The following is a 13,392-nucleotide window of genomic DNA, read 5'->3' as shown; positions in this document are numbered from 1 at the left end:
GGCTGTACAAAATCTATCTTATCCTCTTAATGTGTTCCCTTTTAACATGTTACATTTAGTGTACCAGACTGTGTCTAGGTGTAATTGTAAAGTGTGTGGTTTTGTTCTCCTGATTTTCCTGCAGTTCTGTGTTGTGTTTTGTTTTTTCACTTCTTTTAGATGCAGAGCCTGAAAGGTGGTACAGAAGCTATAGCCCATTTGGATCAGTTAGAAGCTGATTATTACGATCTACAGCTTCAATTGTATGAAGTGCAGTTTGAGATCTTGAAATGTGAAGAGCTGCTGCTGACTGCACAACTTGAAAGCATCAGAAGACTCATGTCAGGTGCTTTATACATTTTAAATAAGACATGATCTGTAAAAGATAATTCTCTTCGTAAAAGTCTAGTAAAGTCTATGAGAATGAAGTGAGAATAGATTCTTTACCATGTGAAGAGCTGGATCTCCTAACATAAGTACTGTTAAATTAAAATTTACACCTGTTCATAAGCCGTAAATGTGTATGTATACATATGTGTACGTACACATAGAGAAGTTTTTAGTCTTGTTTTCACTGCCTGTGTTTGGAAATAATCATGTAAGTTACTATGTAAATTTTGGAAAACCAAATGCAGGGAGGAGGAAATGTCTTAATTGCTGGACTTAGTAAAAATTTGCATTGTTACTTTAATTTCTCTGAAGTGATTGGTTTTCAGAAGGTATTCCTGCAAATCAGAGTTCTTCAGCTAAACTTTGAAGCTCGTTGTATTGCAGTCTCACTGATTTAGAGCAGTAATGCAGACCTTAAGTTTCCAGAACCTACTATACCTTCTGTACTTACAAACCTTGGAAATGGTACAGGTAAATCATACAGCATTTCTGAATCCAGTTCTGTCCTTTGGACCTTCCTGTAGTTAAAGTTTTTATTCAGACAAGCTGTTTTACTGTTTAGTGCATTAGGGCTTGCAAAGCAAATTCTGTTACAGATAAAAAAGTCACTTAAGAAGAGATTTGAAGATGGATTGTGTGGTGAGTTGCGTCTGGAAAAAGAGAAAACAGGTATCACAGATTCTTCTCGCTGTTGTTTGAACCTCCTCTTTTTAAGCTTGTGATGGCAACAGTAACTGCATGTATGGAAGATGAGGATTGAGAACTGTGTACATGACTTAAAGTAATGTGGCAGCTTTGATCAGGTGCCTCTGTGGAGAGCTAGTTAATTCTTTAGAGTTAGTTTTTGTAATTGGGAAATCAGACACTTAATTTTGCTACTGAAGTTACGGTGTGGTTTGCTTACCTGCAAACCAAAGGAAATCCCTTGAACAGAAGCCTGAGAAGGAATATGTATCAAAATCATTTCTCTTTAATGTAATGATGGTAAAACTCAAGGGTCCTCGGAGATTAAGCTTGCTGTAAAAACATCATAGGTTGTTATGGCTTGTCACTAATATTTTCTCCAGAAATCTCAAAAGAAACCCCACCCTATAACCTGACCCAAAATAAGACAGAAGCCCCAGTCATCTGAACCAACTAACTCTCTCCTTCCTCCATGACAACAAAATAGTTCACTGTTCTGGCTTCCTTTCCTGTTTTAAATTTGTAAAGTATTCCTTAATAATAAATCCTAAAGTTGGTAGGGTGGTTGCTTTTTTCTATTAATGCCAGCTCTCTGTGTTAGAAGGAATTACTGTTTTTTAACAACTCTTGGTTAATATCCCATAGGACAGAAAATGAAATACACAGTCTTAAATCTGTGTGGTTTTTGTTCGAAGGATGAAATTACCTCTTTGTACTTACAGAACAATTAATGTGAATAATGTGACACTGAAATGGCTACATCTCTTCAAGATGTTCAGCACCAAATCTGACCAAAAGCATATAAAACATATAGGAGCCTTTTAGTATGTGTTTCTTGTGCTTAGTATGTTTCCTGTGCTGTCAAAGAGAAAAGAATGGTCTGCCATATCTTCTGTTAAGCTTCCTTTTAAAAATATACTTACTGTCACTAAAGTAATAGCCTTTTAATTGCTCACATATGTGTGACTTGAAATACATCTGTTACAGTGACTTGTAGAGGCTGTTGCTGTTCCTTTACTCTTCGACTTTATTGGCTCTGCAGAGATTCAGAGAGTTTAGGATTCTGTTTTGGCTGCCAGTTTGTTGTAAGCTAAAAGAAAAATATTTTCTTTTGCAAATTCAGCACACTGGATCAGAAAAGTATCTGATATCATAGACTGCCCCATTATAAACAACAGTACTAGTTTCCTGCTGTCATTAAGCAACTACCTGCAATGAAATTCACAAAATGTTAATTTTTAAGGTTAGAACTTCAAAGAGTCTTATCCTGTTCATACAAATTACAGGTACATTCTTTTGAGGTGATTTTGTGGTAGATGCACTTGGGAATTCCTGTCTTTTAAATGCATGAAAGTGTTGAAAAACAAAATTTGGCTGTGAATTCTCCCATTTTTTAAGTGCATGGCAAAATATAACTGTTGTTAGCCATGAGTCTTACTCACCAGTGTGTCAAAATGGATTCTACACAATTAGCAGTTTTACAAATGGATGAATCTTCATGTCTGAAGTATATGACCTAGTAGATCTCTTTTTATTTTAAGGTTAATATAGTGCTGTGCTTTCCTTTCTGGTCCTGCCGTATCTTCTGCTGACCTGAAATTAGCATGACAGTCAGAATTTTGGTTGTGGTAGAGACTGTACACAAAAATAACATGAAGTGACAATGGCTTTTAAAATGGACAGTGTACTGAAGAAAAACCCCGTCCCTCTCCCCAAATAATCTTGTAGCAGAAGTAGGAGGAAGTTACGGTCTTGCTAAAAGTTGTTGATGAACTTGAAATGAGAAGGTTTAGTGGTGCAGTCATGTCAGCTGCATCTGCCTGTTTCAGGCAGGAGTAATGCGTGTCCCTTTTGGAGTATTACAAAAACATCCTACTTGGTATGCCAGTGAAATAAGGAACAAGAGGCCTTTGCTGCTTCATCACAGCATTATGCAAGGATTTATAATCATCACTCTTTCTTTCTTGGCAGGAGATGAAAAGGCAGCATTCAGAGATGAGCTCAATGTTATGCTGAACGCTTCAGTCAGGATGCTAAAATTCATGAGTATTGATAAAGCTATTAGTAATGACCTCCTTTTCAAGCCTGTAATGCTCTGAATGGTTGCCTTGAAGTTACCCTCCCTCTGCTGCCTCTGAGGAGAAGCAGAATCCTAAGAGAGAATTTTAGGTGTTGTCTGATTCCCCTTTCATGAAATTCATAGTCTGTTGTGGCAGCAGTCTTATGCCAAAGACTTTAGAGCCTGTATATCCTGAACTTCATAGGGAAGACCAGGGGTATTACTGCACATCAGGTTCCCTTGTATTAGGTAAGAGACCCAAAAACACGTCTGGACATTGTGATCAAGTTAGGCTATGGACGTAAGTGTATGTTTACAGTTGCACTTGGTTTTTAATGCTCCAAGCTTACCTGCATGCTAGGCTATACTTCACTGGTATTGATTTCTGTTCTTCATATGAACTTTAAAGCCTACAGTGCTTTGCTTAGTGCTTTTCCTCTGACCTTTGTTTTTTGGAGTCCTCTAAAAGGACTATAGCATTCTTCTACATTAAATTTTGCTTCTCACTGGGAGAGTTGTTGAACAAAACAAAAATGTTGATCAAATACAAACTACTGAGATGACTCTTTCATTGCTGGTATTTTTAAAACAGAGAAGAGAGAAGAAGTGGTGTATTATGACACTTACGAAAGTATGGAAGCCATGCTTGAAAAAGAGGATGTGGCAACATCTATACACTTGCAAAAAGAGGAGCTGCAAAAGTTACAACAAAAAATCCGCCAGCTGGAAGCACGGCGTGGACGTATTTCAGCCAAGAAAGCCTACCTCAGAAATAAGAAGGTATTATTAAATTGCAAATTTCTAGCATAATTAACAAATTTAATAAAACTTCAAAAGGTTTCATTTCAAATACAACTTCCAAGTCTCCCAGAATTTTTGTGGATTTTATTTACCGCTTACTAGGAGTTGTTTTGCAGAGTACAAAATACAACAGCATGTATTATTAAATTGATATATTTAAGATTCAATTTACCTTTTAGCTTTAAAAGAACCTTTAATTACTTTGAATTCAACAAATAAATTTGTTTCTATTAACTAATCAGAATACTTTCATGTGGAGAGTGCATGCTAGAATGTATGTTTTTACAGAGAGCGTGTTTATCTGTATTTGCAGAAGAGAATTTTCAAGGGTGTTTTCTCACTGAGTTTTATTTTCATTCTCATACCTCATCCTTTTAAACTTATGTCTGTGTCATTGATATTCTGTATTCAGTGGATACATACAAAATCCAGTATATATTCCTTATTCGTCAAACTAGGTGTGCTCTTTAGGACCACTACCCTTACTCATGCGTTAGGTGATTGGAATGTTTTACAGAATTTAAGAGTGTTGCTAATGTTTTGAAATTGTGTGTGAGGTGTATAAGTATATTCATTCCTTTTTTCAGAATAACTTGCTTATTGTTTCAAAAGAAGACTTGTTTATTGTTCCCTAGCAGTTTCTGGTTACATTGATATGCATTATTAATGAACGAGATAGCTTAACAAGTAGAATAGATCAAAGTTTTGAGAAAACGTAGTAATACTTTATAATAGGTTGGTACCCCATATTATATACTGTAAGGCCATGTGGAAGTCTCATTTCAGACCTCATTCTATATTGGGATCAATAGGAGTCAATTGGGATCAATCAGGAGTTGGTGTAGTTTAAGTTACCAGTCATGTCCTTTGATGCGGGAGATGACTCCTTTATATAAACGGTTCTAGTACATTGAGTGTTGAAGCCTTCAGGTCTTGCCTCCCCTTCATAATTAACGTATCTATTTCTGTACCTGAATCTGAAGTGTAACAGAGCAAACGAGACAGTAGTTGATACATTTTATGTTTGGGACTTTTTTATATTTCTTCAGACCCTGTCTTGTCTCTGATTAAAACAGTGTAGAGAAGACTGCAAATAAATTATTAAAAAACACATGTCTGTTGTTAGCCAGTTATGGGAAGTAGTTTGCTCCGAGATTTTGTCTTATGTGAGTTTGTAAAAAGAAAAAGTTATCAAGAATCCGGGCTTTTTAGTACTTTAAGAAATAGGTCCTATCTGTCACGTTGTGCTTATCAACATAGGCTACATTATAATAGTTATGCTGTTATCATCTGAATATGAAAAGATACTGCTGGCATCTTACAGAGTAGACAAACCTGTTTAAAAGCGACAGCCTGGTTGCTTAACTCCACTGGTTGGGGAGTTAACATGTTGAGGTGCAACCCTGAATCAGGAGTAGAGATTTTTTTAGCATGCCTTCTTATCTGTATAATCATCTGCTCACCTTCAGTTGACTGACTTGTTTTATGGTTATACTATGGTACCATTACCTTGTTTAAGGGGAAGGACTTAGTTCTAGGCTGTAACACTAGTTGCAGCATGCCTGGTTGTGCACTGAGGCATGATACAGAGTTGTATGTGGTAGTATTGCTTGTCTGCAGGAGTTACACTTCTGTTAAACATTGTGCTGGAAGAACGTGGCTGTACTGTTCTCAGACCTCAGGTTCTGTCTTCATGTGGAACTTCACTACTGAACATCACGGCACTCTCAGAATGAGTTCCAGCTTTCTACTGATTTCATTTCCCAGCATAGCATTATCTGCAGTGAGATTCTTAATTTTCAGCTTCTAAAGAGAACACAGAATAGAATAGCATGTATGTTTAAACTTGCAAGGGGAAATGGAAGTTTTTTATTCCAGCAAAAAGAATAGGCAGAATCAATTGTCGTGTGCCATTTTGTGGCCCTCACTGGGCAGAAAAGAATAGCCATTCATCAAAATAGCCATTTTGATGAATATTTACGTTAGAGGTATTTGCTGTGGATGCTCTTATTATTCCGAATAATGCAGAGCCCTACTAAGCTTACTAGTAACTACCTGAAAATCAAGACTGTTGTGGCTTTGATTTAGACATAAACAAGCTTTGTAGCTTGAGTGACCATTCATTAATTGTTAATGAACACTATTTATAATGCCTTGTGTGGGTAGTTATACTTTTCAAAACTGGAAGGAAAAAAAAGGGTTCTTGCTCTAAGTGTTCGCAGTTGGAAATTAAGCATGCAGAACAAAGATCCAGATGGAATGCAAAAGCAAGACTCTGGATAGATGATGAGAATGAGCGCATTGATGACTGAATGTTACGTGGATTGAAAAAAACAGTTTTTGAGGGTCCATTTGGAAAGTACGTACTCTTGCAAATCTCTTCCTCGAAGTCTGTCTGTCTCTCATTTAAGAAACATTTATTGTTGAACATGTTATTGAATGAGAGTTGTCTTAATGGTTTTCAAATTGTGTTCCTCACTATGCTTCTTCCAGCAAAGTATCTTAAAACAGACCTGTTAACAAGTGTTCTGTTTCGGATTGGGTTGGTGAGGTTTTGGTGGTGTTTTTTCTTATTCTGTTTTCTTCACCTTGTCTGTTCTGCAGTTGAAAATTAAAAACAAGCTGTGCATTAAGTGGTGCATGTCAGAGTCTTGTGATACATTTAGAAATGAGCAGTACTTGCTCCTTACTAGGTTTTTGGCAACTGAAGGTTCCCTTAGGAGAATGCTTCCTTTCTAGCAGATACCATGTTTAAGAAAACAAGAGGGAAATTATTCTCTATCATCATTTATTATTTTTCAGAGGAGGTTTTTTCCTCATCCAGGTATTTGAAAATATTTTCTGTTGAGGACATAATGCAGTGACTACCTGTAATATAAATATAAACACCTGTGACTATAGTCTCTATTAATTTTGGTTTTTGAAATTCCTTCCCTGTTTTTTGAGTTGATAACTTTATTTTTTGATGATGTCAAAGAATTGTACCAAAACTCTATTTAGGACCTTTTGCTAAAGGTTTTTTAGAAACGTCATTCATTCACCTGTGATTCTGAATAACTGAGCCAGCATTTTTAAAATTTATGGTTTTACAGAGGTTGATGTTCTTCCACTGTACTACCATGAGTATAAGCTTTTTATTCTTGTATTTTTTAAGCAAACCTATTTGCATTTGTTAAGCAATCATTTCTTGATGTTCCTTTGTGTTGATGACAGTGAATTGATTCCTCAGAAATAAGAATCAAATAGCAGTCTCGCTTTTTTCCCTCTTTCTTGGAAGCTGATTGTGGATTTTTCATACAGGATATTGCTTCTGTTATCCCAGTCTACCCCCTGCTGGCTGCACAGCAGTAGTAATTAGGGGATCACATGGAACAAGCAGCTGTTCTAGATTTATAGCAAACAGTCAAGGTAAAAAAGATTGTGTAGAAGGCTTCTAGAAAAATATATTTGGAAAAATGGAGTTGTGAAGAAATTAAATTAATTTACATCCAGGAAGAGTATTCCATATCATGAGCAGACTGGCAGAAGCAACTGTTTGGTGAAGCTGTTTGGGGTATGTTCATAATGTGTGCTTTGATCTAGGAAGCTTCCTCACATGCTGTTGTATCTATTTAGTAGGACACCTTTACTACTTCACAAGCTCACAGTTTAAAGTGTAGGCCATGCCAAAACAGGTGTTACATAGATGCAGTGACAGCTGGCGTAGGGTTACTTGGTATGCTTTCATGTTCTTCTTTGTCATCTTCTTTTTCATCTTACTATGCTTTCGTATTATTATTTTCACCTGTTCTTATTTGAAACAATGTAATAAATGCTTGTTTCTAACCCTCACAGTACAGATGCAAACTTGTCTGTAAATTAAGAGTAAACCTGCCTGTACACACGTAAAATTGTATTGACTTTTTAATGTTTGTGCTTGCAGATTGTACATGCAAAAGATTAACTGACACTTGTAAATGGAAAGCTGTTTAGTTGCATAAATAGAAATATGTGGTATATTTGAGAGTTAGTTGTTAGCTACGTGTACAGATACATGGAGTTACCCAAGGCTTTTATGAAGAATTTGACAAGGTGGTGTTTATTGCCACTGATATTACAGAACAGACTTTTCAAGAAGTTGACAGTTACTTTTGACAGTTAAAAGTGATAGGTTTGTGTTTGCCTGTCTTGGTTTTGTTTCCATTTTGTAGTTTTATTGTGAGTTAAATTAGCTTGTCTGAAGTAGACTTTATAATTTTTCTAATTCATAGTACTCTTTTCTAAATGTGACATACCCTGTGAATCGATAGTTGAAATTCATATTTTATGTTTCTATAGGAGATCTGTATCGCAAAGCATAATGAAAAGATCCAACAGCGTCACCAGAGTGAGGAGGAATACAAAATGCACCATACTGTTCAGCTAGTAAGTTGTCCTGCTGTTGAGTTTATTTTTTAGTTAATACCTTGCATTCCTCATAATACATTAATGGGGAGAGTATTCAGAGTGATAGCTGGTCTTAAAAAGTGTGTATCCCTGATTTTTGCATCATGGATTTCTTTATCATACTATGTTGGTAAGGGGAAGTATATAGCTGTGTTAGGATGACATTGAACTCAAGCAAATGAAACAGTTCTTCAATGCTAGGTTAACAGTCTAAGTGATAACTGCTATAAGGGTTAGGCAGCACGCTGTTTGTTATCACATGCGCAGAAATGATTCCAGACATCTGAGAGTAACACTGTAAGATATGCTGAGATGAGTCAGGAGAACATACACATTTATTCTTGAATCTGAATAAGCTTGTTCATTGTTTTTCTTCTTTTTACAAAAGAAGTAATTTGAATTGTGTTGTATAAGGATGTATGCTTCATGATTCTCTGCATAGTCTCATCACAGAGAATAGGCTAGCTAGTCTTAACTGTTGTGCTGAACATGATAGACTTTGTCTTAAAGAATATTCAAATTCTGGGCTAGGTTTGAGAGCTGATATAGTATCAATATTTAATAAAGATCACTGACAAAGATGCATTGAAATCCAAGTCTTTTTAATTCAGTTTTCAATTAGATTAGTGAAAGTGATTCTATTTCATCCTCATACATTTTTAACATTGATACTTTTGTCTAGAAGTCTGCTGCATAATTTATTTTATGAGAAGGCTGCTTGTGAAAGACAGTGCACATTGGCATACTCTTTCAGGAACTTAGAAAAAATATTTTTTTTTTCAGTTCTTACAGTAAAGGAAAGGAATTTACTGTGGACTGTAGTCCATTTATCACTCTTAAAAATAAAGTTTGACAAAGCTGAAGAACTTCCTTGTCTCTCAAACACTACAGGGCTTTTTCATTATTTATTTCATGGAGTTGCCTGCTTGCAGTACATAAAGAACCTTATGTTATATATTTTTATCTATTTTTCTGTTAATAATGTAACTGAAAAGTTCTACTGTTACTGTAACGTAGGTTTTCAACCACTGGTTTTCATTTCATAAAATTTTGAAAAGATAACCTCAAGGGTGTCCAAACCTGAAACCAATTAAGAATTGCAATTTCACTATTCTTACTTAAAAATAAAACAAACAAACCCAAAACCAAAAAACTAAACAAACAAGACAAAACCAAACCCAACCAACCAAAAAAAAAACCAAAACATTGAGACTGCTTCAGGAGAAGTTTAGGTGATTGCACATGTAATATACAGGTGTGGTGGTAGAACTATCCTTTCTTTATGCTATAATCTTTTCTTAATGCTTGTTTTAACTTCTTTGCTCCATTGCTCTGTTATTTTCTTTTTTACCACATGCTTCTATTCCTCTTCACCTTTTCCTATTTCCTGTCCTCACTATTTTTCAGACATATTCTCCTCTTCCTCTCCCTAATGCATCTATACTTACTTCCTTCCAAATCACAGGAGTTGGCTCTTTATGAAGGACAGCAGGCCACTATCTGAATTCTGAAAATGGCAGGCAGGCAGTCACTGCTTTTGTGTGGACTGAATGACAGTAGAAGTTCTCAAAAGTAATCAGAGTTTTTAATTATGGTGATGATGATGAGCTTTTCAAAGTAATACTAAATGCTACAGGTCATTTAAGAACGAAATTTGCTGTTTCTACTTAGGGTTTTTTTTTTTATTGTCACGTTCTATCACTTTTCCTGATAACTTTTGAACTTGCATGCAGTGACTTTTGCCATTTGATAATTAGCATCCAGTTTCAATAAATTTGACTGAAGAATAGTGTTTTGTTTCAAAAATGTAACTTGCGGAAGTTTTGTAGTAATGGATGATTAGTTAAAGGATGTGGATCCAAATGTGCATTTTCACTGAGGTAAGATACCCAGACAAGAAAAAAGACAGGTGTCTTAGCTCTAAGGAAGAGCTTCAAACCTTTACTGCAGAAAGATTACAGAAAATCAAGCTGGATTTATTACTGACATCTTAAGTTAATTAAATACAAAACTTTAATTTACCACTGTAATTTACAATGAAAATGTTTATTTAATTTGCTCAGTATTGGATTCAAAACTTTGTGGCATTATGATTTCTTACACCGTGAAAATACTAATAAGACTTGTTTTAAGTGGGCATCCTTGCAATTTAGTTCTTGGAATGAGAGAAAATGGATACTGGTTTGCTGTCTGTCTCATGTATTCCAGTTTTAGTTTAAGGGGCCTTTCTTTAGGATAATATTCTGTCAGGTCTCTTGTTATTTCTCATCTTCCAAGGTAGCAAGTCTTAAAGTGTTCGAATTCCAGATTGAAATCTTTACTGAGCTTTGCATTTCTTTGAGATTATAAAACATGAAATGCATAATATTTTTTCAAGGGGAAAACAAAGGCCAGGTTTCAAGGTTCATAAACGTATTTATTTGAGAAGTAGATTGATAGATAACTTTTAACAATTAGGAGACATGTTATTTTAATTCCGTTTTTTTAATTACGCTAAACATAGCATTGGATGTAAAGTTTACATGTTTTCCATATATTTTTTTCAGAAGCGAGACCAATTACAAGATGAAGAGGAAAGAAAGAGCTCTTGGGTTAGTCAGGAACGACAGAAAACACTGGACAGACTTCGCACATTTAAACAGGTCTGTTACACAGAAGAAAAGTTGTTCCTTTCCACCAGTTTCTTTTGCAAAAGAAATTTCTACTCATTCCAGGACTATTCTATGCTATTACCTATTCTTTCATTGTGCAGTTAACTGTTCTTCAGTAAATTTACAACAAAATTTGGTATTGGTTGATAGCAAATTCCTCTGGCTGATGCATTCCCAGTGCCATAATAAGCTGCTGTTCACTCTTACTTCTACACCATGTGACAAGACACCAAACATTCCTAAAAAAAGTGTAATCTAAATTCTGTTTCCCCACAAAGAGCATTACCATCTGACATTGACATCTCCCCACTACCAGAGATTGCCTGTACCTGCCCCTTCCTATTTCAATTTAAGTATCAGAGTGGAATGAAGGGGAGAGAATAAGGAAGGAGGTGAAAGTGAAAGAGAATGGATTGTATTAACTGGCAGAGACTTTTCTTAGTTTTGCTGACTACATAAAATACAGGAATGAGAAGTTTCTTTACTGGAAAGCAGTCTTGCTAAGCAGTAGAGTCTTCATAGCCTTTTTGTCTGCAAGGCTTTTCAATTGCATAGCTTGTTATTAAACCAGATTACTTTAACCAGTAACTGTTAATGAACTGAGTGTATGTTTATATTGTTATGATCTTTAGTGCTTTAGGCCTACCACAGATTGTGTAAAGACAGCTATTGAGGCAGCAAATTTAAGAACTAAGTTAAAAATACTTTCAAAAGTCTCAAAATGATGTTTTCAAGAGATACCTTTTTAAGCAGAGGTCAAAGAGGACTTTGTTGCAGAGGGAGCCATTGACCAGTTCCAGAAAAGGAAAGGGAGAGGGAATTTTGAATTGTAGTTTCCAGAAAAAACGGTTCTAAATGTGCAATCTGGTTCTTAGTGAAATCCTAATTCTAAACCGTATTTATCCCTGATTAGTCCAATCAGATGTAAATTGTGGCTTAACTGAGAATAAAAACTAAGAAAAGGAATTATTACATAAAAGTGAGGATGTATTTGCTTTGTTCTTATGTTCAGTATGTTGAGAGAAAATGAATTAAAGAGGCAAATGAATTCTACTTGTCAAAGGCAAATCTTAATGACACGCACTTAGAATCTAGAATAATGCATTGTATGTATTTATCTAATTGCGAATAACTTACTCACTTTAGCGGTACCCTGGGCAAGTAATACTTAAATCCACCAGACTTCGGCTGGCTCATGCAAGAAGAAAATGTGCAGCCAGCTCAACGTCCTGTGTTGATCAGCCTCAATCTTTGCCAGCAACCATACAAATCCAAAAGAAAAGTGAAGAGCTGGAATCAGAAAATGCAGTTCAGCCTTTGCAAGTACAGGAATCCACAAGCTTAGAACAACTTCAAGATATTTCATTACCTCCCAATGATGTTACCTCTGAACTGCCTCATGTTAGTACTTCTCCATTTGCCAGTAAGGATCTTCCATCAGAGATTGTTACTGTAGTACCGCTTCCACCCCCTTTGCCTCCACTGCCTCCACCTCCACCTTTGCCCTCCAAGGAAGATGCCACCAAATCCTTAGAGAGAAGTGACAGCTTTGTTAAACGTCAGAGTGTGGAGAAGGGAGTCCAGCATTCTTCTGGCATCCCACCAGCACATCTGTTTGACAGCAGTCAGTTAGTTAGTGCCAAGAAGAAGCTTAAGAAGACGGGTGATGTAGAGGGTTTACAGAGGAGGAGAGGTAATGTTTTAATTTCTGTGAATTTAATTATAATGCACATCAGTTCCTCTTTTGAATGGCTCTACAGAAAAGTGTATGCTGTGATTCATTTATAATTATTAATGGGAAAGTTTGAAATCCTTTTCAGTTGACAACGGATGGCAATTCAAACAAATGATAGGACCTTTATTGATGGTGTGCTGTGTACTTGTTCAGAGGGAGAAAACACTTATGAAACTGAGTCTATGACATACCATGTTAGATTGGCTAGAAAATGGAACGAAATGTTTTCTAAAAGAATCTTTTCTGATATAGTTTAGAGCCAACGCTGCAAATATTATAAATTTCACCTGAGAGTGGTTTTTTAATAACTGAATGTCGCGGTTTGAAAAAGGGGGGTTCCCCCTACCGAAAGGGGACGCGACGAAATAGTATGTTTTAGCTGGGAATCCTGCCAAAACACACACACGAAACTTTTGATGTTCATTAAGGTGCTGATAAGAGCTTGTTAGGCTTTAGAAAATGATAACACAGGCTACATATATGAGAGAGAGAAGCAGGCACATTTAATAAGACAGATGCCCTTGAAGTAAAAATTGGACTGGGAAAGGGAGAGAAAGAGATGAGGGAGAATACATCTCGATCGGGCAATTCCCTCCGCTTACAAACTTCGCCCCACAATGGCTCACCACGCCGGGGCGGGGGGGGGCGGGGCGCAAAAGTCCGCGCGT

The 13,392-nt window shown here is 36.2% G+C and overlaps 1 protein-coding gene across 1 annotated transcript in view; it reads left to right on the top strand.

The window, feature by feature from the left end:
- JMY (junction mediating and regulatory protein, p53 cofactor) overlaps positions 1-13,392 on the top strand; it is a 40,045-nt gene that overhangs the window by 23,582 nt on the left and 3,071 nt on the right. Inside the window, exons 4-8 of the mRNA XM_010143250.1 lie at positions 160-325; positions 3,705-3,892; positions 8,231-8,317; positions 10,885-10,980; positions 12,136-12,682. Coding sequence (XP_010141552.1) covers positions 160-325; positions 3,705-3,892; positions 8,231-8,317; positions 10,885-10,980; positions 12,136-12,682 — 1,084 coding nt within the window. The remainder of the gene's footprint in view (positions 1-159; positions 326-3,704; positions 3,893-8,230; positions 8,318-10,884; positions 10,981-12,135; positions 12,683-13,392) is intronic.

The sequence above is a fragment of the Buceros rhinoceros genome, unplaced genomic scaffold (genome assembly GCF_000710305.1).
Source record: "Buceros rhinoceros silvestris isolate BGI_N320 unplaced genomic scaffold, ASM71030v1 scaffold12329, whole genome shotgun sequence".
In the NCBI taxonomy this organism is placed as follows: domain Eukaryota; kingdom Metazoa; phylum Chordata; class Aves; order Bucerotiformes; family Bucerotidae; genus Buceros; species Buceros rhinoceros.
The sequence above is the reverse complement of the archived record's forward strand: the minus strand, read 5'-3'. Positions and strand labels throughout refer to the sequence as shown.